At 56.1% G+C, this 23,800-nt stretch overlaps 10 protein-coding genes across 10 annotated transcripts; 4 read left to right on the top strand and 6 right to left on the bottom strand.

Annotated features, from left to right (window-relative positions):
* Positions 1 to 138: 138 nt before the first annotated feature.
* On the bottom strand, positions 139 to 1,580 carry B0T15DRAFT_251752 (histidine phosphatase superfamily). Its single transcript, XM_062863189.1, has 2 exons — positions 1,324 to 1,580; positions 139 to 1,229 (listed from the first exon to the last, which is right to left on the bottom strand). Exons 1-2 carry the CDS (start codon positions 1,377 to 1,379, stop codon positions 383 to 385), a joined length of 903 nt encoding a protein of 300 aa, XP_062720504.1. The 5' UTR covers positions 1,380 to 1,580; the 3' UTR covers positions 139 to 382.
* Positions 1,581 to 4,646: 3,066 nt separating this feature from the next.
* On the top strand, positions 4,647 to 5,751 carry B0T15DRAFT_251659 (uncharacterized protein). Its single transcript, XM_062863188.1, has 3 exons — positions 4,647 to 4,818; positions 4,929 to 5,018; positions 5,138 to 5,751. Exons 1-3 carry the CDS (start codon positions 4,757 to 4,759, stop codon positions 5,661 to 5,663), a joined length of 678 nt encoding a protein of 225 aa, XP_062720503.1. The 5' UTR covers positions 4,647 to 4,756; the 3' UTR covers positions 5,664 to 5,751.
* Positions 5,752 to 6,422: 671 nt separating this feature from the next.
* Positions 6,423 to 8,603, bottom strand: B0T15DRAFT_537403 (aspartic peptidase domain-containing protein). Its single transcript, XM_062869614.1, has 4 exons — positions 8,047 to 8,603; positions 7,873 to 7,987; positions 7,692 to 7,807; positions 6,423 to 7,569 (listed from the first exon to the last, which is right to left on the bottom strand). Exons 1-4 carry the CDS (start codon positions 8,282 to 8,284, stop codon positions 6,770 to 6,772), a joined length of 1,269 nt encoding a protein of 422 aa, XP_062720502.1. The 5' UTR covers positions 8,285 to 8,603; the 3' UTR covers positions 6,423 to 6,769.
* A 494-nt stretch (positions 8,604 to 9,097) lies between these two features.
* Positions 9,098 to 12,458, bottom strand: B0T15DRAFT_251649 (Hsp70 protein-domain-containing protein). Its single transcript, XM_062863187.1, has one exon. The coding sequence runs from the start codon at positions 12,309 to 12,311 to the stop codon at positions 9,222 to 9,224; it is 3,090 nt and encodes a 1,029-aa protein (XP_062720501.1). The 5' UTR covers positions 12,312 to 12,458; the 3' UTR covers positions 9,098 to 9,221.
* Positions 12,459 to 12,848: 390 nt separating this feature from the next.
* On the bottom strand, positions 12,849 to 15,846 carry B0T15DRAFT_537400 (P-loop containing nucleoside triphosphate hydrolase protein). The gene has a single exon (XM_062869613.1). The coding sequence runs from the start codon at positions 15,789 to 15,791 to the stop codon at positions 13,248 to 13,250; it is 2,544 nt and encodes an 847-aa protein (XP_062720500.1). The 5' UTR covers positions 15,792 to 15,846; the 3' UTR covers positions 12,849 to 13,247.
* A 176-nt stretch (positions 15,847 to 16,022) lies between these two features.
* Positions 16,023 to 18,061, top strand: B0T15DRAFT_537397 (glycosyltransferase family 4 protein). Its single transcript, XM_062869612.1, has 2 exons — positions 16,023 to 16,602; positions 16,655 to 18,061. Exons 1-2 carry the CDS (start codon positions 16,124 to 16,126, stop codon positions 17,634 to 17,636), a joined length of 1,461 nt encoding a protein of 486 aa, XP_062720499.1. The 5' UTR covers positions 16,023 to 16,123; the 3' UTR covers positions 17,637 to 18,061.
* A 554-nt stretch (positions 18,062 to 18,615) lies between these two features.
* Positions 18,616 to 19,982, bottom strand: B0T15DRAFT_537390 (uncharacterized protein). Its single transcript, XM_062869611.1, has 2 exons — positions 19,688 to 19,982; positions 18,616 to 19,636 (listed from the first exon to the last, which is right to left on the bottom strand). Exons 1-2 carry the CDS (start codon positions 19,747 to 19,749, stop codon positions 18,907 to 18,909), a joined length of 792 nt encoding a protein of 263 aa, XP_062720498.1. The 5' UTR covers positions 19,750 to 19,982; the 3' UTR covers positions 18,616 to 18,906.
* B0T15DRAFT_251592 (uncharacterized protein) lies at positions 19,980 to 21,367 on the top strand. The gene has a single exon (XM_062863186.1). The coding sequence runs from the start codon at positions 20,295 to 20,297 to the stop codon at positions 21,189 to 21,191; it is 897 nt and encodes a 298-aa protein (XP_062720497.1). The 5' UTR covers positions 19,980 to 20,294; the 3' UTR covers positions 21,192 to 21,367.
* A 201-nt stretch (positions 21,368 to 21,568) lies between these two features.
* B0T15DRAFT_400076 (40S ribosomal protein S5) lies at positions 21,569 to 22,478 on the bottom strand (the record flags this gene model as incomplete). The annotated part of the gene is made up of 4 exons (XM_062865040.1): positions 21,569 to 21,886; positions 21,945 to 22,128; positions 22,233 to 22,278; positions 22,388 to 22,478. The coding sequence occupies 4 exons, from the start codon at positions 22,476 to 22,478 to the stop codon at positions 21,569 to 21,571; spliced, it is 639 nt and encodes a 212-aa protein (XP_062720496.1).
* Positions 22,479 to 22,756: 278 nt separating this feature from the next.
* On the top strand, positions 22,757 to 23,192 carry B0T15DRAFT_486242 (ribosomal protein S25; the record flags this gene model as incomplete). Its single annotated transcript, XM_062866343.1, has 3 exons — positions 22,757 to 22,814; positions 22,893 to 23,102; positions 23,167 to 23,192. The coding sequence occupies 3 exons, from the start codon at positions 22,757 to 22,759 to the stop codon at positions 23,190 to 23,192; spliced, it is 294 nt and encodes a 97-aa protein (XP_062720495.1).
* Positions 23,193 to 23,800: the final 608 nt, after the last annotated feature.

The raw sequence follows: 23,800 nt of genomic DNA, 5'->3' as shown, positions 1-23,800 counted from the left end.
CTATCCATCACAGGTATCCACGTGTAGTTTAAGGAGCGCAATCCAGTTTAGGCCTCTCATAGGCACATTGCCCACACCCTCCATCATTAGGTTTGCCCCAGGGGGCCCGTGGATCAGCGGAATGTAGCCTAGGTTTTCCAGAGGTCAGCAACTGGAAGCCAAAACTGAACGCATGACGTGAGAGGGACAGAATTATCTCAGATAGCGGTTGGACAAGTTTTTCCACATAGTACTTCGGTACAGGTCTGTGAACATTGTTTCTATCATCATGATAGGGGCGGCGAAACGAAACTGAGATCAAGGCTTACCATAACAGCTGAAGGGCATCAGGATCGGTTTTTGAGGCGGACGTTAACGGATATCCCGTTAAGCCCTCAAGACGTCATTCGGCTCTCGGCTTCTTTGCCGCTGGCCCGAAAAACGAATCCATTGTCCTCTGCCGTTTGTCGAACTGGGCGCTGCCGATGCCGCCTCGAGTCTTCTTCAAGCCGTCGAGGTGTTTCAGCACGTTGATTCCCGCAAGGGCCAGCTTAATCCGCTGTTCCTGGTGTCTCGGGAGTGGCGTGGGCACCCTATCACCAGGCACCACATCCACCGACGACGACCCTGGAATCTCTGGGCCATCAGCCCCCGAGGCGCAGGGAGCGCTAACGGTGACAACGAGCTCAGCATAGCCGGTATTGCTCCAAACCGCCGCCCGCGGGTTCCCCAGCGGAGTCAGATCAGACGGGCCGAACCTGGCCAGAAGCACGCGCAAGAGAGAGTCGAGAATCATCCCGTGAGCGACCACCACGACGGACCCGTCCTCCTTACCGTGCTTCTCCAGTAGCGGCAGAAAGCGCTCCTGCACGAATCTCTCAGCGCGCGCACGCATCTGCTCGCGCGTCTCAGCATCCGTCAGGGACACCACGCCGTATTTCGCGCCCTCGGCGGAGCCGAAATCGCGCTCTCTCAGCTCGGGGAGCGAGACCAGCGCCAGCCTCGCCGCGGCGTCGGAGTCTGCAGTTCCGCCCTCGTCCTGGCTCGCTTCCGAGCTGAGGCTGGCTTGGATGCGGGAGTTATTGAACGCATCGACCACGGCCTGGGCCGTCTCCACAGCACGCCTCAGGTCGGAAGAAAACACGTGCCGAACGGGACCCATGCGGGCGGATAGCGCGGCAAGGTGTGCACCGAGCCGGCGCGCCTGCAGCACGCCGTGGGAGGTGAGCGGCGAGTCGCGGGTTCCTGCGCTGCGCTGGGATGGTCAGCACGGTTTGTTCACTTCGTAACATGATTTGAAAAAATAAATGCAGAGTTAGCGGGTACGGAGGCGGAGGAACGTACTAAATGCCAGCGACGTTGTCGACCGTTTCCCCGTGGCGGACGAGGAAGAGCCGCATTGTGGCGAACTGCTCCTCTAATGCTCTAGCATTTCTTAGGAAATGCTCATTGCGTTGGTGCGCTGCATGCGAGGGCGAGGGAGCGTTAAGGGTGTTGTGACGCGGTGGTTGGAGAAAAGGCGTAGGTGACCAGTGAAAATCAGAATCTTGTGGACTGGAGGTTAAAGTGGGGCTGATGTTGGTGCGGTCACTGTGGTGACGGCGACCCCTAACGTTAGCTGCAGCAAAACAATGGTTCAGGGGTAGTACATCCTGTACTGTCTCTATCTCTAGCATCTACGCTCACGAATCTGCGATTGAGGCATTTGGAGTGACGTCTCCATTTTCGAGGTTTAGAAGGAACTTGAAGGCAGGAGGTGCTAAGGTTTGCTAGATTAGGTACCTAGTCCGTATGGCCCTCGTACTGTAAGTCGCTGATTGTAAAGTTCGACCACCCCTCGAGCACAGAGACCATATCAAACGGATAGCTATACACATTCTCCAATCTTTTCTGCTTTGAGCTACTGAACAAGTAATCCCAGTTTTAACCAAGCAATGTGCACCGGATGCCCGTGGTAGAGAGATGGCTTTCTAGGACTATGGTGCTCGGCCGCCCGACGGGAGATTACCTATATAACATGACCGTCAATATGTAACCCCAACCAAGCGGCCTTGCATCCCTTTCTCCTTTTCTGCAGTGTCCTTTCCTTTCAATTTCCCTTTTTTTTCTCTTCTACCTTTTTCCTCCTCTCTCCCCACCACCTCCTTCTTCTCTTCTTCTTCATGTTTCTTTTCTTCTTTCCTGCTTTTGTTTACTTTGTTTCCGGCCTGGGAGGGTAAGCCAGCTATTCGTGACTACCTTACATAGCATATGCGCCCTGCGGACATGTGGTCAACCAAAAGATCAAGATTCGGAATGAACCTCAGTTGTGCCTAACCACCCGTCATTCCCTTTTCAACCACTACGACTCCCCTACTTCCTCGATCGCCCAAACACGAATGCATGAGGATATGGCTACTCTGCGGTTCATCACCGCGCTTTGCCCTTGAGCCTAGTTGCATGTTTGGTTGGTCGTATAGTTACAGCTCATTCAGTTTCAGCTGACCACCCACCATTAGGAAAAGATCACAATTCCGAAGCGTTACCAGACTATAAGCAATTACACCGACCACAGCAGCAATGGAGAACTTGTCAGAAATGAGGAACTTGTTATCCACCGCCAATACTCTGGGGTATTTACATCAGCGGCCCAGCCTGTCGTTTCTTCACACACCGCATTGATCACGATTGCAGTGTTTCGCACCCTACCCCCTTCTATAGCAGCTACGAGATTGGTCCCAGCCGTGACCAAAGCCCAGCATCCTTTGCATCAGGCACCAGAAAATGATCTCTCTTGGGCATTACATCCGAAGGAATTCGCCCGTGAGTACCACCGAGATACTCTACGCTGCGGAACTCCTTGGTGGCCCGCCTATCTCGTCGTCCAGAAGGATACAACGAACGTTTCGCGACAACCCCAACGACCCAAGCAAGTGGCCGTAGGAAAACGGGAACGAGTATCTCGATTACCTGGCCAAGAAGGACAACTCAGGACTGTGAGCTGCACTGTGAGCTTGAGCAGTTCGTGAGCTTCGCCTCACTTGGCATGGAGTGTTCTTGTATAAGCAGACTAGCTGTAACCAACGCTGTCCAGATCTCTCCGCTTCGACATTGTACAATACAATAAATGGTCAGCGATGTAGCTCAGTCACGGCCCAGTATGTCTAGTGCGGGCCTGTCATGGATGCAAATGATTCTGAGGTGTGTGGTTGGGAGTATCGGCATGCGTTACGCGGAACATCGGAAGAATGAACGGCCATCGGATGTTATATTGTGTTACTCCAACGTATTGTGATCTATCCTTGTGTCATTTGAGACACTGGCTGGCAACGCTTCTCCTTTATACCAACACGAGTGGGTATCGCTTACGTTCCTGGAAGATCCAGACCAACTGACTGGAAGGCTATATTGACGACAACAATACAGAAGAGGTTGAGTCAGGTGGTTGATATCTTCACAACCTTCTCGTAACCGCCGGCCCCGCCCGTCAGGTCGCACCGCAGTTCCTGAGAACATTTCAGAGTCATGGACCCCAGAAACAGCGGATTTCCGGTGGCGTTCTGAATCAGTTGGACCTGTCTCGGTCAACGGTCACCAAACATGGGGCCGACCATCCCCGTTGTGGGAGTCAACACGCACGTCATGCCCTGCCCTTCTTGAGAGTTGAGACACGGCGACATGGCCTCCTTAGCATACCCCTCAGCCCTACGCGGATCTCGCCGAGCTAGTACTGACGTAGTCTTCTGACAAGGTCATACTTATTACCCGTAGGCAATCCATTCGACCACTCCAGGGGACTAGGCCTTGGGATTTAATCCTAGCTTGCAAGGCCTCGTTGAGGTGCATCTGCGATACGGCCAAGGAAGCTCGCGAAGGGTGCAAGGGTTAGGGGGTTTCTGACTGAAAACTGAAGTCCAAGCTTCTCGGGTTCCGTCGCGTCATTTGTGTTCGAACATGGAAAGGAGTGCATAAGGTAGCAGCAAATGGAAAATGAGGTCCGTTATGCACTCGGCCGTGATTTCGGCGAGGCTCTGTGCAGATTTGGATCGTCTCAGGGATCGTACCACAAAAGCAACAAGACTGTCCCGCCTTCTCAACCGATGCCGTCATACTAGGGAAGTTCAATTCAATCATTGATGGCTGGATCTTGGTTATCCTCAAGAGGGCAAGGGTTATGCTTGTGATTTCCAGTCACCTGCGGATATGGAAGCCCGGGTCGGGTCAGCAGGCTGGGACGGCTGGGTCAGAAAGTGCTCTCGTGCACCTAAGGGAGAGCAGGTGCCTCCGACAGCCCTGCGCAGACTGAGTCGGCGTCAGAATCGGGTTTCGTAAGGAGTAAGACCCCTCCAAATTTCTCCTCTCCAGACCCCTGGCAGTCACCTCTCATTGTCGTCGACCGTGCCGAAGGCCCGTCAGAAGTCGGATTCGGGTCCACTGAGATCTCGGGGGAGTTGCATTGGACATTGCCTTGCCATGCCGTGCATACCCCCTGACCAGACACTCCGCTTTACCCGAACAGGCCATGTCATTCAACCCACCCAGGTTGCTCAGGAGCACCCGTGGACACCTACACAGTAGTGTGCCCTGGCGCTAACGAATTCTTGCCCTCCAGCCGGGACCCTTTTGATTGCAGAGCAACATTGAATTTGACCCGAACCTAATCCAAGACTTCCTCCCAACTCCCACACTTCACTGTCCCTACAGTCTCAACATCGCCGCATCGCATCTAATTATCACTTCTGTTTTCCCAAGCGTACATATTATTTTTCCTGCTCGCCCTTTAGACCAAGCCGTGACCATGACGATGACGGATGAGGAACTCGACCGCGACTGGCAGCCCAATGGCCGCCGCCCGCAATCGTGGGTCGCAACCCCTTGCCCCTATCTCCTCTCGCAACTGCGCGGTCGCGCAGTTGGGGCGCGCCGCGCGCAAATGTTGCGAATGACGCTGACGCTTACAACCAATACAGCACCATTGCGCAGATGTTCTCGCAAGAATTGATGGACATCTTCCGCATTGAAAACAGCGTCACAGACCTGGACGAGCAGGTCGACAAGCGGTCAGTTGCCCGCAGTTTGCCTCGCCGAGCCCCACCAAACGCCATGCCGCCAACCGCGACGCCACCGAGCAAAAGCTGGCAAACAAAGAAAAGGTTACTGATCCGTCGTCGCAATGCAGGAAACAACAAATTGACGCGCAGACATCCGAACTCGAGGCTCTCGAGGCCCGTATCCGCGAGATGGAGAGAAGACTGAAGATGCAAACCAACCCTGACAACCCCGGCGGCAGCGGCGCGCAGAGCGGCACGCCAGGAGGCCAATCCCAGGCCCCTCCCGAGAAGGGCTATTCCGCCGCCGACTTGAGCCGCGCATGGGAGCAGCGGGACCATCTGCAGCAGCAGATCAAGAACGCCAGCAGGCCCGGCACAGCCCAGCAGAACCAGCCTGCCGTCCGGGGAGGACTCCCGCCGACACCTGCAGGAAGCGAAGGTGAATTCGAGTCTCCCGTCTCCCATCCCTCCCAACTCGTGCTCCGGCCGCGACGAGCGCGAGCGCAACCGGACCCCGGTGCCGCCGTCCCCTCATCCTCCCCGTTGAAGGAGGGCGGCGATTCGGACTCGATCAAGGCCATGTCCGAGAGCGCAAGTTGTGCTGACTATGTGATTGTCCCCAAGCCAGACGGTGATCGCGAGCGGGGTGCCTAAGCCTCTCAAACGGCGGACTTTCTCTCTTTCTCTCCCGGTGGGCCGGACTACAGCACAGGAGGCTTACGGTCAAACTCCATTACAGCGGAAACGGCGGACACGACTACGACACGATGATTCTATACCCCACGTTACCTTAAGAAAACTTTTTAATTCAACACGGTTGCAACCATCCCTCATCGACTCCCCATTGCAGACTTCGAGCGTTTCGGCCATCGACGGAAGCGCTCTCGTCCCCTTCGGGAGAGCAAGACCCCCCTGCCCGGGCGTCTTACCCTGGCCCTCATAGCCTCAGCAACGGCGCCATCATTCTCGGCAGCAACTGTCCCTATCACGCAGCACCCTCTCCTACTGTGCTTCCAAGGGCTTTTTCTTCTGTGGCACCACGGGGTTCCATTTGCATGCAGCGTTTGATTTTGCACTCGAGAGCAAGCGGTAATGATAGGAGGATGGGACGATGGGAGGAAAGGGTGGCATCTGTGATTGATTGCAATCATCCCGAGGCAAGAGGCTGTTATCCGATTTCGGAATGCAGGCTCTGTGGCCGGGTTAGTTTGCATTTGCCAAATGGAATGTTTGGATATCACTTGCTATAAATGTCAGCGTACGTTTATACCTACGGAACTTACCAAGGTGATAGTGAAACACCCATGCTTGTTTATTGAGATGAAGTACACTTCTGTCATCCAGCTGAGCCGGGTGATGCAACCCTGTGGTCTTGTCACATTTGGAAAGGAGGGTGCGAATTGGGACGACCAATACTACCTATCCAACCTAAGCTGCTGCACTTCAGAGCACCATCATCACATATGCTAGATTATGTCCGCTTCGATTAGCCGGCACAACGACACGTGAAATCGACTCCCTTAAAACGACACAGCAACGAGCACATAACAACGAGCAGCAGGATCTGATCGTGTCCACTCAGCTCCGATTCCATTAAGAAAGTGTGCTAATGTAACCACCTCTTTATAGCCGAATATGGCCTCCACGAAGCATAAGAGCAGATATCAAATCCATATGGGATAATGGACGCTCACCCACCTGGTACTCATCACAAATCCTCCACTCCAAGACGCAAACCCTCTCTCTCCAAGTCTCTCAACTCAGTCCAGCGCCTTCTTAGCAAACCCAATCTGTGCCTGACCGGCATCAAACACGGCATAGACCGACTTCAAGAAGACGGCACCGAGGATCTGCTCGTCCTCGTCGGGCATCACCTGCAGGCCGCCCACGCACATCCCCTCGGCGAACGGGAACACCGAGTAGTTCAGGTACCGACCCGGCACGGTGGCGGCAAAGCCGCTGGCGAAGCTGATCTCGAAGTCGGGCAGCGCCGGCAGCGTCTGGCACGGGTAGGTCCAGAGGCCGCCGCCGCCGCTGCTCGTGGTGACGTTGTACTGGGCGCCGGGCACGGCGTCGTAGTACAGCTTGGCCAGGTCGCTGTGGAGCAGCATCAGCGACGTGCCCGTGTCGGCGATGGCGCTCCAGCTGCTGTTGAACACCGAGCTGGTGCCGCCGACGTACAGGCCGGTGAAGTCGAACTGCCAGAACTGGGAGTTGGCCGTCAGCGGGGTGAAGAACACGTGCTCGCCGGCGTCGGAGAGGAATCGGCTGCCGTCGATGTAGCCGAAGGTGTAGGCGCCATTGGAGGAGTTGTGGCGTAGGTCGGCGGTGAAGAGAGGCTTGGACAGCTGGGGCAACATCGCCGACATCACCGTGGGTTGCTCGGGTGACGCCCGGTTGGGGAGGTTGTAGGCAAGGCCGAAGAGCCCGTCGATGGCGTCATCCAAGATGAACTCGTCCGAGACGGAAACAGCGGCTTCAATAGTTGCCTTGTCGATGGTCAAGTCGCCCAGGGTGATAGAGTCGGTGAAGACCTGACCGTAGGCGGCGCTGCCGTCGGCTGGAAATTCCCGGGATCTGTTAGTTGGTGTGTAACTTTCAGTGTTTGCAATGGTGACGGGATGTATGTTCTTTGCTGATGGAGCAGGTTAAGGGAAGAGAAGTGCTTGTTTGACAACTTACAGTACTGGACTGTCCAAGTGCCATTCTCAACCGGAGTCGCCGTCGTGGACTGTTGAATCACCCAAGTAGAATGATTACCAACTTGCTCGGGCTTTGTCAGGGACGAGTAGACCCAACTAACATTTCACGTCAGTACCTATCACCTTCTTGTCAAGCATTTCTGATCTCAACCGTGACTTACACATCCGCAGAGCCGGTGTCCACATAGACATCCAGGTACTGGGCCGGCGTGCCAAAGCCGACAAGGCTAAGGAACTCGCGATCGCCTCTGGCGCTAGTGGCCCCGGCATCGCCAACTATTCAACCAGCCAGTCAGTCATTCATAGATTAAACAGAAGGATTGTGCTGCACTTACTTCCACCCATGGCCGCAAGGCTCTGAGCCAGCTCACCAGGGCCCTTGGAGCTCCATTTCTTGAGCGCATGGGCATACGCAGCCACGCCATTAGGCATGAACTTGGGGTTTGTCTTCACGTCGACCTTGAGGGAGTGAGAAGCGATGTTGGCACCGTGGGTGCCATGGCCGATGGTGGCCGGCAAAGCCTGGGCCAAGGGACCACACAGAAGAAAAGCCAGAAAGGAAATGGCCGCCATCTTTGACAGCAACGTCTATGTCCGTGATACTCGAAGCGAGACGAGTCAGTGATGGCAAGGGAGAAGCCTTGACGAGCGACTTGAACCTTGTGGTGAGGCAAAGAGCGAAGAGGGAAACGATGGAAATGCGTGATGGAGTAGAGAAAGGAAGAGGGAGAAAGCAATCCCAGGTGGCAGTTGAAGTATTGAAAAGTCGATAGAGCCAGGGAAAACTTCGGTGCACTGCGCTACCTTGATAGGCTGACTTTCTTCACAACTTCAGACTAGCTAACACTCGAAGGAAACCGGTGAAGGGAACAACGAGATGCTCTACTTCAGGTGCGCGGGGTACTTGATGTTTTCTCGGAGGTTCTAGCAGCACCATCCACAACACAGCAGGGAAAGTCTATAAATCGTCTTGAGCCCGGTCAACACGTAATTAGGATGCGGTGGTTCCGTAAAGGACTGAATCACTAAAAGCGTAGCTGAGCCAGTGACTCAAGATGTGCTGAGAGAACGAGGAATCTGCCTGGAAAGACAAAGATGCTTCGCAGACCCCTTCAACAGGAAGGAACAGCTCAGTATGAACGGCCTGAATTGGCTGAAGCGGGTCATGAAAGATTATTACGATTACTTGTCTGCTCCTTCCGAGTTCAACGGGCATCCTATGAATCACCTCAACGGTGGCTGGCACGACAGCCGCTGAGGTAACCCTTCTGCTGCCCTGGCAACACAACCTGACGGTTTTGTATCTACTCACAGTATTGTACAACGATTCATCGAGATGGGTTCACTTGCCCTAACCAAGCAGGAGCAGGACACCATGTCGTTCGGCGGCGAGAAATGCATGCCAAAACTCATATTTTCCAGGAGCCTTTTCTACACAGAAATCGTATCTACATGTGCCCCTAACTCCATACCAATGCATCAAACCCCTTTCTATAAGGTATCTTGTATCTTATAGCTCGTCATGGCCCTTCTCCTCTCCATCCTTCGGTGCTTGTTGCTGCTGCTCCTGCTGTTTCGCCTCCTCCGCCTCCCTGACGAACTCCTTCAACATCTCGTCAATCTCCTCCTGCGACGGCATCTTGCCGTCCTCGCCGGGCTTCAACTTGATGGTCTGCGCCGGCTTGGCGGACGATTCTGTCCCCGATGCGTTCTTCGCCTTCTTCGCATTCCCTTTCTTCTTGTCCTTGTCACCGGAGGTTTTCCGCTTCTCAAAGTTCCGCACCCCCTTCATGGCAAGATCCATGCCCGCCTTGTCCAGCTTCTCGCGCTTCTCGGTCAGGTCCTTGACCAGCAGCACCGGGTCATCCGTCGCGCCCAGCTTTTCTTGGGCGGCCAGCTTCTCCTCGAGCCAGGCTGAGATGGAGGCGTGGAGATCCTCGCTTTCTTTGAGGTCCTCGAGCGTGTAAAGGGGCGGGACGGGGCCGCGTTCCTTGGCAAGTTCTTCCATGGGGTCCGCTACCGTGGCGGTCGTTGTGCTGGCGTTGGCGTCGTCCTCCAAGCCGTCGAAGTCTCCCGAGGTGGAAGAGGGAGTGGCGGTAGTGGTAGAAATTTCTGTGCTTGTAGTAGATGTGGATAAGGCGGACTGGAACGCCTCATAGTCGGCGATCTTCTTCTTGATGTCGACGACGAACTCATTGGTGTTCTTCAGCGCCTCCTGCAGGCCTTTGACGAGCTCGGGCCGCTTGGACGCTTCCTCAATCCGCTCCTGGACCGGACCGACAATGGCTTGTAGATCCTTCAGCTTGCCCTTGAGCTCCTCCTTGGTGGCGTCGGCGCCGTCGCCGTACAGCCAGTCGCCGATCTCGCTGTTCTTCTTCTCCAAAACCGCCCGCTCCTCGGCGGTTGAATGCTTGACGAAATTCTCATTTTCAAGGAGATCCCGGACCTTGTAAGTGAATCCTTCGAGCTGGTTGAGTGCCTCTTCCCGCTGTTTCCGGGCACGATCCGAAGCCTCAAAAGCCTTCAGACGGTCCTTGGGAGCGGTGAGGTCCGCCTTGGACAGCTGGGGAACACCAGCCTTCTCCAGCGTAAACTGGACGGGGATAACCACAAGCTCTCTCTTCTTCGTGGCGGTCTTAACCTCCGCGGACTCGGTTGTCTCGGCAGCGGAAGCAGAGATCGAGGTCGAGCTAGACTCCGAGGCGCTGGTAACAGAGCTCTCGGCGGCAGAGGACGAAGAGGACGTCTCGGCTCCGGCCTCCTCGGAGGACTCCTCGCCCTTCAAGGGCTGCTGTTCCTTCTTGCCGAAACCAAACAGATTCTTGACACCGTCGACGAAGCCCTCCTTCTCAGCCGTCTCAGCCTCGCACTCAACTGTGACCTTGGTCACCTCGACCTCTCCATTGTCGCTCGCCAAGCGCGCGCCCATCTTGAGGCGGATATCGCTCTTCTCGCACTTGTGCTTCTCCACCAGCTCCGCCACCGAAGCAGTCAAGTTCTTGGTCGTAAGCACCTTGGTCTCGGCATCGACCGAACCAGCATCGGAGGCCGAGGCGGGGACTGTCTGGTAGAAGGTAACCGTGAAGTCCTCACGATTTGTGAAGGTGACCTCCTTGGCAGCCGCACCGAGATGAGACGTCGCAGTCCATAAACGTTGGTGCTTCTCCTTGCCTTCATCCGTCTTCCACTTCATGCCAGCGGGATACGTGGCGCCTTCAGCGACCCGGATCTCCTTGACGCGGAAGCTGGGGCTGAGCTCGGCCGCCCTGAAGCCAGCGCCAAAGACGGCGGCTTCATCCGAGTTGACGTTAGTGCGGATCTTATCGGCGCCGCCAACCACCTTCTCAAGCTCCTTCTGGACGAAAGGCGTGCGTGAGGCGCCGCCGTGGAGGATGACCGAGTCAAGGTCCTTCAGCTCGATGCCGGCGGCGGTCAAGGCGTTCTGGACAGCCATGCCCACTCTCTCGGCGTGACGGGCCGCCATCTCCTCGAACTCGCTGCGGCTGATCTTATACTTGAAGTCGACGTCATCGTAGAGTCCCTCAAAGCTGGCCTGGGTGTTCTGGTTGGCGCTGAGGACATGCCTCACCCGTTCCGCCTCCTTGGTGAGCTTCGCGATGGTGCGGCCGTGGGCTTTGACGCTCTCGGCATCAACAGCCGCCTGTTTCGCCTTGGGCGAGCCAACAAACTGCGCAATCATGTCGTCCACGATGAGATAGTTGAGCGAGTCCCCACCTAGCGTCCGATCCCATCCACTGCCCATCACCTGAACTTCTTGCACAGTTTTGTTCAACTTGCCCACGTCCTTGACCGTCCTGCTCTGGAACTTCAGCACCGTCGCCTTGGTCGAGCCGGCGCCCATATCGAAAACCATATGGTACTCGGGCTTCCCGCCCTGGTTCACGTTCGGGAACTGTCTGCTGGTCGCATAGTGCAGCCCCACGGCCAGCCCATCGCTGATCAGAGACAACACCTTGAATCCCGCCAACTCAGCCGCCAACTCCACCGCCCTCTTTTCCTCGGTGGTATAGAACGGCGGCACGGTCAGCACGGCCGACCGCACGGGACTCCCATGCCCAGCCAACGCCTCCGCATTGGCCCGGATACTCCGTAGCTCCATGGCGAGGAGCTCCTCCACCATGAACGCCTCCTCCTCGGCGGTGAACGCCCCCGCGCTCTTGAACGCCGCCGTGCCCCTGAGCTTGTGCCCCACCACCTGCAACGCAGGATGGCGCCTAGCATACTCCTTCACCTCGGCGCTCTCCACCGGCAAGCCCAAAAGCGTCTTCAGATTCGGGTAGACATCGCCGGGGAAGCGCGCGGCGAGGGCCATGGCGTCCGAGCCATAGGCCCGTTCCGGGTAGGCACCCTTCTTGGGGCCATGGGGCGCGGGCTTGAAGGTGACGGCGGAAATCTCTTTGCGGCGCGAGTCCTTGGTCAGCACAATCTCGAGCGGGATGCCGGGCTTGACCAGCGCGGCTTTAATGTACTCAGTGCCGAGGTCGATGCCGACGACGGCGGAGACGGCTAGGACGTGCGCGGAGAAGAGGAAGATGGTGGAGAGGAAGAGCGCCAGTGGCGAGCGTAGTATTCGCGCCATGGCTGGCGGTCCCAGACGGCGCCCTGTGTGTATGTGTGAGTGTGTACGTGCGTTGGGGGGAATGTCGTTGTCGGGTGTCGAGGCAAGGGTCTTCTGGTACTGCGGTGTGGCAAGTTCCCCCGCCAGTGACAGCGCCTGGCAGATTGAACACCAATTATCTAAGAATTGGCAGGCAGAAAGGGACAGAGGTTGACGTGGCAATAAAGACCGTCAGCCCAGCTAGTGCAGGACAAATTCTGGCCTTAATTGCTGACCTTGTCGCGGGTGAGCGGTGTTTGCGCCACGGACACTGCTTCAACCACTTCGTCCAAGCTGCAAGCTGTTCTCTGCCAAAAGGACAACTGGTGAGATGGATTGGACCTTTGTTCCGTTTATGTAACGGCCAAGCCGGGACAAAGCTTTGGCCAATGATATGATCAAGTCTGCTTGGAATCGGCAAACGTTGCTCCGTTTCCGTGACCGGATTGGCTTGGCTGGGACCAGATTGACTAATGGCCAAGACGTTCTGCTTGGCACCTGTGTGAAGACACAGCAACCATCGAATAATGGAAAGTAAAAGAGTGTTTTAGAAATGACACGTTCAGATCAATGTATTTACACTATGTGTTCGGCTAGAACTCCGCAAATAGGTACAGGTCCAAATCACAAGGTAGCTAGCCTAATCTGGAGTTCGACCGGGGCGGCTGGCAGTCCGGGCCAGCAACACCGAAGTGGGGCCGCATAAGAGCCGGAGACATCTCCCGTTTCCTCGTCCCTCGGACATCGATCTAACCATGCGAGACCCGGCCCTTCCAGAGGGCTGGCAAGATCGAGCCCCTAATAAACGCATCTCAATCCCTGATCCAAATTCTCTTAACCCAACTTATATGCTACACGCAGCCCGACGCTGCCGCTGTGAGCTCCAAGACTTGCTGAATGATGGCCTCAAACCACCCCTCAGTTTCTTTCCTTCGTCGCCTCTCCGCTCCCGCCCGCAGCCTCCCTCGCGAGCCTCGCCAAAGCCGCCTCATACTGCTTGATCCTCTCCTCCGCAAACTCCCCATCCTCATTGTCACCGCCAATCCTCACCCTCTCCACCTTGCCCGCCCTCACAATGTTCGTAACAGCCCCTTTCCCTTCCCCAGCGAAATCCCTCCAGAATCGCCTCGCCTCGGCATGTTCCAGGAGCGTCCACGCACACCCGCTCTTGCCCGCCCGTGCCGTCCGCCCCACACGCTGGACATACGACGTCTCACTGATAGGCAGGTCATAGTTGATGACGTGTTCCAGGTTGAGGAGGTCGATACCGCGCGACACGAGGTCGGACGCCACGAGGATGCGCAGCTTACCCTGCGAAAAGGCGCGCAGAGTGCGGGTTCGGCGGGATGTCTTAGTTGATGAGGTCAGGGTGCCGATCAGGGGCGCTAAATCCGGGTCGATAAGGGCCAGGAGGCGGGAGAGGCGCAGGGCGGCTTCGTTAGATTTGGTGAATACTAGAACTGTTGTTGACAGAGCTGGTTGCTTCCCAATGGCTGACGACGGTTTGGTCGTGGTCCGTTGGGGATAGTGGTCCTCTGATGAGGATGAATCAGAATCGGAGCCAGAGTCAGAGACAGAGTCCGAATCGGAATCGGAATCGGAATCTGCCGAGGACGACTCCGAGTCCCTGGTTTCGGACCCCACGGAGGCACTATCTGCGGCGTCTTCATGGTTGACGGCAGTCATGTGCTCGCTTCGCAAGAGATCGACGAGGTACAGTGGCTTCAGACTCGGCTCGCGGACTTTGATGGCGAACTCCTTGAGGAGGCCTGGCAGACTCTGCTCGCCTGCCTTTGTGCCCTCGACGACTATCAGTTTCGGCCGGAATAGCTTCAGTCCGTTCAGCAAACTGAGATCTCGGGTCATTGTCGCGCTCAGAATGACTTTGCGGACACCGGACTTGTTTGATCCAGTGAAATCGCGGGCGCCGGGCTTCCCAATGCTCAGTTTTTCCGTCACAATATCGAGCCATTGCTGAAAGTCTTGCGCCAACAATTTGTCGGCCTCATCAACAATCAGCCAACGGACGTAATCGAGGGTGAACCCGGGCGTTTTGATGATATGCTCCACAAGCCGTCCAGGTGTGCAGATGAGAATATCAACTTTGGAAGTATAGGTAATAACATGATAAGGGAGCGGTTCAGAGCGCCTGAGGTCAAGGCCTTCATCTTCCTCATCCGAGTCCTCCAGGTTGACAAAGCTATTCTGCTTCTGCAGATAACGCTCGTACCCCGGGGGATCATATCTCTGCTCCTCCGCCATTATCGCGGATTGCTCCTCCCTGAAGACTCTGTTGCCCATTGCCGTTCCAATTTTGACCCTCTTGCCTCCATTGACCGTAAAGGCGGCTGCACACGCTTCGCAGGCTAGCTGCACCTGTTGCACGAGGTCTCTTGTTGGCAATACGATGAGCGCCCGTAACCTAGTAACACGACCTTTGCTAATATCGTGAACCATGGGAAGCACATACGACAGTGTCTTTCCAGACCCTGTCGGTGCTGCGACGACTACGTCGCCTTGCCTGTCGGGAGAAGGCAAGAGGAGGGGAAGCACCGCAGTTTGTACTGCAAACGCATCCTTGAACCCTCTTGATGCGAGGACTTCCGAAGATTCCGGAGCAATGCCTAATTCTGTAAATGGCTGTGTCCTGTCGGGGGCGACTCGTATTGGAGAGGCAAGCCATGGTGGCAGGGTTTCGTACGTCAACTTCGACTCATCAACGACAACTGGGTCCGGTTGCGGCAACGGCTCAAGTCCATGTTCGACTTCTGCCTCAGCCGCCTCCTCATCAAGCCCATCCTCATTGAGTTCGCCATCAACGTCTTTCGTGCGGTTCTTGGCTTGCAGAGCCTTTTGAACCTTCTCAAAGACAGACCTATGCCTCTTATGGACTTCGTCGGCTTCGGCATCTGTCCCATCGGGGTTCATATGGTCATCTGCTTTACGTTTCTTCTTCTTCTCCCGCTTTGGCTTCCGTTCGTCCTTGGTGGCAGTGGACGGCTCGGTGTTGGTAGCAGACGGCTCCGGTTCCCGTTCTTCGATGTCCGAGGTCTCCACAACATGTTGTTGAGCAGGGCGAGTCTGATCCGCTCCACTCCTCTTCCGTCTGCGGGACTTTGACTCCTTCAACTCGCTTTCCCCTCCATCTCCGCCGGCCTCCTCCTTGGCCTTTTTGGACTTTGACTTCTTCGGCTTCTTCGCCTCTGTCGTATCCGTAAGCTCATCGTCTATTTCTCGCTTCTTCGCACTGTGATCGACAGGACTAAGGTCGGTATCGTTGAATACGATCCGTTGGGGTTGTGCAGGTACTGGCGGCTCTGGCACCTTGGGGACCTGGCCGGGGATGTAGCGTGTATACGGTTTTGAGGAGGAGACTCCTGCGGGAGTGGATGCTTGGTGAATTGTTTGTGAATTGTTTGATGCTCTGTGCTCCTTCGGAGGAGGGATGTACCGGTTGTACATTCTCGAGGATTATCACGAAAGTCCGCTCGAGGTTTTGCCCACTACCGGATCTGGGTTCTTGAGACAGGATCTCGAGCAGAAAAATTCTGGGTCCGTCAGATACTTGGCGATTGAAGTGGGGCCTGCAGCAAGGGGGCTTCTGCGGGGTGGCAGGCTAGCAGCGGCCTAAACCTGAAGAGGGAGGCGGTGTAAGATCATCTCATTACCCCTGTCCAGGGACACGCACTTGCATCCATGCCCTGGATCTGCAGAACTCTCCAAGTTCCTCCTCATCCCAACGACCTAAACCACTGTTGACTTCAGAAAAATGAGCGCTCAACGAGTCAGCAGCAATGGCGCCCACATACAACATTGCCATGGTGAGCGACTTCTTCTTCCCGCAACCGGGTGGTGTTGAGAGTCACATCTACCAGCTCTCGTCCAAGCTGCGGGACCGGGGCCACAAGGTCATTGTCATCACACACGCTTACAAAGGCCGCACTGGTGTGCGGTACCTCACGAATGGCCTCAAAGTCTACCACGTTCCCTTTTTCGTGCTGTACCGGTCGGCTAGCTTTCCCACGGTCTTCTCATTCTTCCCTATCTTCCGCAACATTGTCCTGCGCGAGCGCATCGACATTGTGCATGGCCATGCCAGTTTGAGCAGCTTATGCCATGAGGCCATCCTTCACGCCAGGACCATGGGTCTGAGGACCGTCTACACGGATCACTCTCTTTTTGGCTTTGCGGATGCTGCAAGCATATTTGCCAACAAAATCCTGAAATTCAGTCTCAGCGATGTGGATCACGTCATCTGCGTGAGCCACACATGGTAAGTGTCAACGAGCTTTCTGTAGCCGGACTCTCACCAATACCTTGGCCAGTAAAGAAAACACCGTATTACGCGCGTCTCTGGACCCGCTGATGGTCTCAGTAATACCCAACGCCGTCGTCGCAGAGAACTTCAAACCCCTGGACTATGCGGCCGAAGTTTCATCCGGCTCGTTCCGCGGCCATCCGCCGCCTGCCCGACCCCTAGGGCCCCACGACATGATCACCATCGTGGTGATCTCACGCCTATTCTACAACAAGGGTACCGACCTCCTAACCGCTGCAATTCCCCGCATCCTCGAGAACCACCCGCAGACACGCTTTATCATCGCCGGGGACGGCCCCAAAGCTATCGACCTGGAGCAAATGATCGAGCAGAACGTGCTGCAGGACCGCGTCGAGATGCTCGGCCCCATCCGCCACGAAGAGGTCCGCGATGTCATGGTCCGCGGGCACATCTATCTGCACCCGTCGCTCACCGAGGCCTTCGGCACGGTGATCGTAGAGGCCGCCAGCTGCGGGCTGTACGTGGTGTGCACCCAGGTCGGCGGCATCCCCGAGGTCCTGCCGTCGCACATGACGGTCTTCGCCAAGCCCGAGGAAGACGACCTGGTAGCGGCAACCGGGAAAGCCATCGCGGCCCTGCGCGCGAACAAAGTGCGCACGGAACTGTTCCATGAGCAGGTCAAGAGCATGTACTCGTGGACGAACGTCGCGATGCGCACCGAAAGGGTGTATAACGGCATCTCGGGCGCCATTAGCGAGGCGGAGTTCTATGGGTACGATGCGGCTAATGGGGCGGGGAGCTGGAGCGCTAGGAGAGGGCGGTCCGGAGTGCAGAGCTTCGCGCTGATCGACCGCCTGAAGCGATATTATGGCTGTGGCATCTGGGCTGGTAAGCTGTTTTGTATGTGTGTGATCGTGGACTACTTGATCTTCTTGGCGCTGGAGCTGTTATTCCCGAGGGAGAAGATTGATATCTGCCCGGACTGGCCAAGGAAGGAACGCAAGGTGGATGGGAGGGATGCCGGGTGAAAGCCGGCTTTTGGGGAGGTGACAGTGAAAGGCAGGCATCGGATTCCTAGAGTGGGCATGAGGCTTTCCTAATATTGGCTAGGTTAAAAGGGCATGTTTGCAGTAGGAGTATGTTAGATACCCAAAGTCTTGTTTGTGATGCAAGGAAGAGGCGGCGATAGTGGACTTGGCGACTTTTGGGAGGATATGAATGAATATTACGGCGACATTAATCAGGGGGGGTAGCAAGTCATCGCAGCTGCAATGCTGCCTTTGGACGGCAGGTTTGTCATCCAAGAAGATAGGTAATGTTGTAGATATCTTAGCTACCCTCGGGTTCGGGACATATCATATGACTCAAGGCTACCTGAGATAGATAATGCCTCTCAGAGACTACCTGGCAGGGGATGTCCAAGAATACACACTTGTTATAGTTGACAGCGAGAGCAATTCAGCCAACTGTTAAGGTGCGCGAAAAGAGACGACACCGTCTCTTCAACCACGTCTCGGTCGTTTGGGTGTCGTTGTTGAACCTCGGAAACCACCGAAGTGATCGCTTGCCGCTTTGGGTTGAATATGTAGCAATCAACCAATAGGAAAACGGCTGTTTGCAGGGGCCACGAGAAGTACATCCCCCCGGGGGTCGGACGGATCAAGGCTTGTCATGGCGGCTTCGCCCACATGGGTTGGTATATGGAGAACTCGGAGACGCATCCGAGAGGCCAGTTCTTCTCGTATGGAAACGCAGCGAATATGTGATGGCTACGGCTGTACTTTGACGTAGGGCACACCTCTGGGCTTCTACACCAGCAAAGAACATTGTGGCCCCTACGTCTGAGTCTAGAAGGTTGCGGACGTCCGCGAGTCAGGTCGGGCAAACACTCCCTACCCGTGACTACCCGCAGCGCTCGGTTGCCGTTGTGTGGTTTATGCGCAGCTGTGCTTGGCCTCCTCCGAGGAAGAACGTATGCACTCCTGGCCCGATCAGAGGGATTAAAGGTAGTGCGGTTAACAGCCATACGCGGAGGACCGTGAGTATACCACATCACGTCTCTATTACAGTTCTTGCTTCTGCGTCATGAGGATGGGAGCATAGGGTTGAAGGGGTATAGAAAGGAGTGAGCGGCAAGACCTCGCAACCACTGGGATATGGAGGACGTCTCTAGCGTTTATCGTCCGGTGAGACTAGCGAGTCCATACCGGCAGCATGGCCTCTATCAAGCCATCCTCGCTAAATGTCTAGTGACCGTTGGGTATCAGCTTCGTGCCCGAACGTCCACCAACTTCAAATTCACTTAAGCCCACCGCTCAGAAGCACGCTCTGACCCGTCAGGTAACCCGTTTGACAGAACATCAACACCACATTGGCAACCTCTCGCGGCGTGCCCAGTCTCCCAACAGGAATATTTCTCACATCACCGGGCGTGCCCTCGACGAACTTCTCATCCGGTATCATGCCTGTCTCACCAATCATAGCCGGGGCAACATCGTTCACCGTGATGCCATCCTTGGCGTGCTTCGTAGCGAGACTCTTCATCAGACCGTGCAGCCCGGCCTTGCTCGCGGCATAGTGGCACCCATTGATGCCGCCACCATGCGCTGCCAGTGACGACACGAAGATGATGCGCCCCCATCGCTGGGCAGTCATGTGTGGAATGCTCAGCTTGCACAAGATAAACGAGGCGCGCAGGTTGATACTGATGGTGTAGTCGAACTCTTCGATAGAGATGTCAGCAATATCCGGGATCCTCTTGCCGTAGCCGGCATTTGACACCAGTATTTCCGGGCCGTCTTTGCCATGCAGCTCCCTGATGCTCTTGAACAGTCGTTGTATGTCGTCAGCTGAGCCCACATCGACCTTGTGGGTGGAAACGACCGGGTTGGTGGCACTGGGGTCTTGGTTATTACGCAGGACCCAGAGCTCTTCCTCGAGAGCCAGTATCTTCTCCTTGTTGCTGGAGTAGGTCAGGGCGAGGTTTACACCCTGCAGGTACAGTGCTCTAGCACAAGCTGCTCCAATCCTATTCAGAGTTAGCAGTGAGTGAGGCCCGTCCGCTTCCACTTATGGATACCCTCCTGAGGCCCCGGTGATTAAGGCAAGCTTGCCTTCTATGGCGTTGTCGACGGCCGGCATCTCGAAAGAATGGAATGTTCCCTGCCAGGGTTCGAGCTCTGCTGAATGAGGAAAAGATGCAGTCAACCTGAGCCCTGAAGGTCAGTGAAGGACGCAGGTCGACGCTTTCTCAGTTTCAGGAAGGGATGAAGAGGAATCCGGGTACCTACCCCGCTGGAAGTGGCTGCATGATACCCCGCAGTCTCCCAATGCCCGAAGACGCGCGCAATTTTGACAGTTGCCCGAACCATGACCAAATAAACACGGAAGTAACGGTCTGCCCGAGAAGCGGCGTGGGAATCTGTCGTTGCCCATCCATATTTCACCCCGTGCATCCTCTGATTCAGCCCGCTGTCCGCCGCCGCAATCCCACTTTCTCAATGGAAAGCACCCTATGAGAACATTGTCAAACTCTACCAATCAGTTCGCCCTTACAAATTACAACCCCTGATATCCGTGTTGATTGGGTTTTTCAAGTCCCCGGATTTAGATGCTACCTGAACGGCAGCCTTCCCAACAATCGAGAGCGAGCCAAACGGCAATTAGCCACCAGGAGCACCGCCGCAATGGGCACTCCCTTCATCTCTCTCCTTGAACCCACCCCTCTGCAATGGGAGCGCGGAGTGCCGCCGGACGAGCAACCGGCCCGGTCATCTATCCCGCGCACCTTCCTCGACGCCATGACCGTCCGTACCCAGGTCTTCGTCGAGGAACAAAAAGTCCCCGCCGAGAACGAATATGACTCGGACGACCCGCGGTCTGCACATTGGGTGATCTACGCCTCCGTCAACCAGACCATTTCTCCCGCCCTCACCGACCCAGAGACGGGCGAGGTGATCCAGCCACGGCGCAGCGAGACCCGATCGGTCCCGATCGGCACCGTCCGGCTCGTCCCGTTCCCCCACCCGCCTCACCCGCTCAACGGGGGAGTGTACGTAGACGGAGAGTTAGTCGGCGACAACACCGAGCCGGAAGAGAAAGGAGCCCACGGTGAGGGGGGGGCGCCTCTCGCGCAGCAGGCCTCGAGCCCAGACCAACAGAAACAACAACAACAACAAGACCACCGGCGGGCCTCCTCCGTCCCCTCCTTCACTACCGACCGCCCGACAGATTTCCACGACGGTCAGGAGCCGTACGTCAAACTCGGGCGGCTAGCCGTGCTCAAGGACTTCCGCGGCCGGGGCATCGCGCGGCAGCTGGTGCTCACGGCAGTAGACTGGATGCGGAAGAATCCAACCCACTTCGACCCGAGTCCGGCAGAGCGCGGGTTCGAGCAATTGGGGATGGAGCAGGGCGGGGAGCTGCCGCGGTGGAGGGGCCTGTTTTGCTGCCATGCGCAGGAGGACGCGGTCAACGTCTGGGAGAGGTGCGGCTTCCAGGTAGATAAGGCGATGGGGAAGTGGATGGAGGAAGGGATCCCGCACATGGGCATGTTCCTAAGGGTTGATATCGATCGGAGATAGATATGGCAGGCTTCTTGAGGGGAAACTGGGAGATCGATGGCTTGTGCAAGGGAGGCATGTTCGACTGCTTGATTTATCGAGGCGTTGGGGTACGCGATACCCATGGGTTCCCGTCACTTCGTACAATGAAGAAAAAGGTGGATAGAGAAAACCCGAAACTCCATGTTGGGAGCAAAGCACATTACCGCAGCCATAAGACGCCGTTCTTGTCAGGTATTCACCATTTGCTCCCTTTTTTGGCGAGAGCCCTAATCGTGCCTGTTTGACAAGAATGCCATGCATCCACCAGACCGTAACGCGCAAAAAGCAGCCCTGCAAAACAAGCCGTAAAATCCGTCCCGTCCCGGTCCAAAATGCCTTCCAACCCGAGCAACCGTTTACCGGTTGCTCTTGGCCACACGCTCCAACTCGTCCTTCTTCTTGATCGCATACGAGTTGCTGCTGCCCTTGGCAGCGTTGATCAGCTCCTCAGCAAGGCACTCGGCAATCGACTTGACGTTGCGGAAAGAGGCCTCGCGGGCGCCGGTTGTGAGGAGGGCGATGGCCTGGTTGACGCGGCGGAGAGGCGAAACATCGACGGCCTGTCTCCGGACGGTACCGGCAGAGCCGATACGGGTGCTGTCTTCGCGGGGACCGCAGTTGACAATGGCGTCAACGGCAATCTGGATGGGGTTCTGGTCGGTCATCAGGTGGATCTGGGAGCCCGGTTAGAATGGATATCCACCGCACAGAAACTTTGGTCCCAAGTCTCACAATCTCGAAGGCGTGCGCAACGATGCGGACGGCCATCAGCTTCTTGCCGTTGTTGCGGCCGTGCATCATCAGAGAGTTGGTGAGGCGCTCAATGATGGGGCAGTTGGCCTTGCGGAACCGCTTGGCAGCATAGCGACCAGCGGAGTGAGGGAGGTAGACGGGAGACCGGATCTGGATGTAGTCGCTGTCAGGCAGTAGACCGTTAGTCCCCATTCAAGCAAAGCAGCCGCCCAGCGTCGGTTCCAAGCGGAAAGCGGCCGATCGTCGCAATTCGAGGTGCTGTCTTACGTCAAGGAGATGTCCCGAATCTCAACATCCTCGTAGCTCCAGCGGTCTGTAATTGACAGAAAATCAGCATACGGCTTCGGGAGTCGCGTTTGTCGCATCGCATCGATTGCCTCGATTTACGGTTCGAATTCCAAGACGGGGCGGGTCAGACGTACTGAAGAGCTTGACGCTGCCAACCTCGGCGAGGACCTCCTTGGGGAGGACCTCGTAGCTGGAAGAGGCCACTTCGACTTCGCCTTCAGACATGTTTGCGGTTGCCGACTGACTGCGAAACTTCCGAGGTGGTGGTGGATTGAATTGCAGCGTGGAGGACGAGGGCTTGTGAGCTTGAATGGTCGTGAATTTTTTGGTGGCCCCGCAAATGATGGCCTGGGCGGCGAACCAGCCACTCACAGCGCCCCATTTTCTTAGGGCTCAGTTAACCTAAGCTCTTGCAGCGACGGGCTCTGTCAGAAAAATCCCCGCCCTATGCGAGCTGACCATTGCCTCCAACCTTCAACAAACCACCAGCACAGACATCCAAAATGGCTCCCGCGGCATCTGGTGCGAAGAAGCAGAAGAAGAAGTGGTCGAAGGGAAAGGGTAAGCGCATTTTTGCGCAGGCGAATTCCTGCCTCCTGGGACCCGGCAACAACCGCTAATTGCTCAATCTGCAAACAGTCAAGGACAAGGCCCAGCACGCCGTCATCCTCGACAAGACCACTTCCGACAAGCTCTACAAAGATGTCCAGTCCTACCGTCTCGTGACGGTTGCCACCCTCGTCGACAGGCTCAAGATCAACGGTTCCCTCGCCCGGAAATGCCTGAAGGACTTGGAGGAGAAGGGGCAGATTAAGCAGGTGGTGGGACACAGCAAGATGAAGATCTACAGTACGTTGCGGCTGCTCGGGTGTATCTTGAGAGTGCGGGTGAAGTTCTGACCGAATACAAACAGCTCGTGCCGTTGGCGCTGCCGAGTAAACGTTCCCCATGGATCATATCGACGGACCTAGCAGGAAGCAACACGAGTTTGTTGACGGCGGTTGGCTTGGGTTAACGGTTATTCGAGCGCGGCTACGGCTCTGGGAACGGGAATCATTTTGCAGCTTGGCCGGTGTAGCAAAGGGATCGGAAGTGCTCCAGATCCTTTAGACTGGAATTGCATCAAGATACGGACAACGCCGCGGCTCCGCCCTGCCAGGGCCGGAGTGTGATCCAAACACTACATACCCATTCTGATGACGTGAGAGCCATTGGATGCTGGCCGGGTCTACCCTTCGAAAGGAAAGGCGGGACACGTCAACGAACTGAGGTAGCAGAATCGATACCCGTCAAACCAGTTGGACTGTCCCATGAATCGATGCCGCTGCTGCTCTGACCTCACCCAAAGATGATATAACGTGCACCGCAGTCTTTCGGCCGGGCTAATTGTGCGAACTCGGCAATCTGAGGAAATGCTGGCGCCTGAACCCGCTGATTAGAGCCGAAACCCAGAGGAAGCCATCCCAGTCGTGGTCCAATAGGTAGTTTCTAGGCAAGTGTATGTACGAAGTAATGGAAGTGAATCAAGTTCCACCATGATACTATCA

Source organism: Chaetomium strumarium, assembly GCF_033439665.1.
Source record: "Chaetomium strumarium strain CBS 333.67 chromosome Unknown B0T15scaffold_5, whole genome shotgun sequence".
Lineage (NCBI taxonomy): Eukaryota > Fungi > Ascomycota > Sordariomycetes > Sordariales > Chaetomiaceae > Chaetomium > Chaetomium strumarium.
This window is presented reverse-complemented; position numbering and strand designations above follow the sequence as displayed.

Coding starts and splice junctions, on each gene's coding strand:
- B0T15DRAFT_537397 (XM_062869612.1), top strand. CDS start 16,124: ATGGCGCCCACATACAACATTGCCATGGTGAGCGACTTCTTCTTCCCG. Junction 16,603..16,654: donor ATCTGCGTGAGCCACACATG/GTAAGTGTCAAC, acceptor TACCTTGGCCAG/TAAAGAAAACACCGTATTAC.
- B0T15DRAFT_251592 (XM_062863186.1), top strand. CDS start 20,295: ATGGGCACTCCCTTCATCTCTCTCCTTGAACCCACCCCTCTGCAATGG.
- B0T15DRAFT_251659 (XM_062863188.1), top strand. CDS start 4,757: ATGACGATGACGGATGAGGAACTCGACCGCGACTGGCAGCCCAATGGC. Junction 4,819..4,928: donor AATGGCCGCCGCCCGCAATC/GTGGGTCGCAAC, acceptor CAACCAATACAG/CACCATTGCGCAGATGTTCT. Junction 5,019..5,137: donor GACGAGCAGGTCGACAAGCG/GTCAGTTGCCCG, acceptor GTCGCAATGCAG/GAAACAACAAATTGACGCGC.
- B0T15DRAFT_251649 (XM_062863187.1), bottom strand. CDS start 12,311: ATGGCGCGAATACTACGCTCGCCACTGGCGCTCTTCCTCTCCACCATC.
- B0T15DRAFT_537403 (XM_062869614.1), bottom strand. CDS start 8,284: ATGGCGGCCATTTCCTTTCTGGCTTTTCTTCTGTGTGGTCCCTTGGCC. Junction 7,988..8,046: donor CCTTGCGGCCATGGGTGGAA/GTAAGTGCAGCA, acceptor CTGGTTGAATAG/TTGGCGATGCCGGGGCCACT. Junction 7,570..7,691: donor CACTTGGACAGTCCAGTACT/GTAAGTTGTCAA, acceptor GGGAATTTCCAG/CCGACGGCAGCGCCGCCTAC.
- B0T15DRAFT_537400 (XM_062869613.1), bottom strand. CDS start 15,791: ATGTACAACCGGTACATCCCTCCTCCGAAGGAGCACAGAGCATCAAAC.
- B0T15DRAFT_251752 (XM_062863189.1), bottom strand. CDS start 1,379: ATGCGGCTCTTCCTCGTCCGCCACGGGGAAACGGTCGACAACGTCGCT. Junction 1,230..1,323: donor GACAACGTCGCTGGCATTTA/GTACGTTCCTCC, acceptor ATCCCAGCGCAG/CGCAGGAACCCGCGACTCGC.
- B0T15DRAFT_537390 (XM_062869611.1), bottom strand. CDS start 19,749: ATGCCGGCCGTCGACAACGCCATAGAAGGCAAGCTTGCCTTAATCACC. Junction 19,637..19,687: donor ATCACCGGGGCCTCAGGAGG/GTATCCATAAGT, acceptor AACTCTGAATAG/GATTGGAGCAGCTTGTGCTA.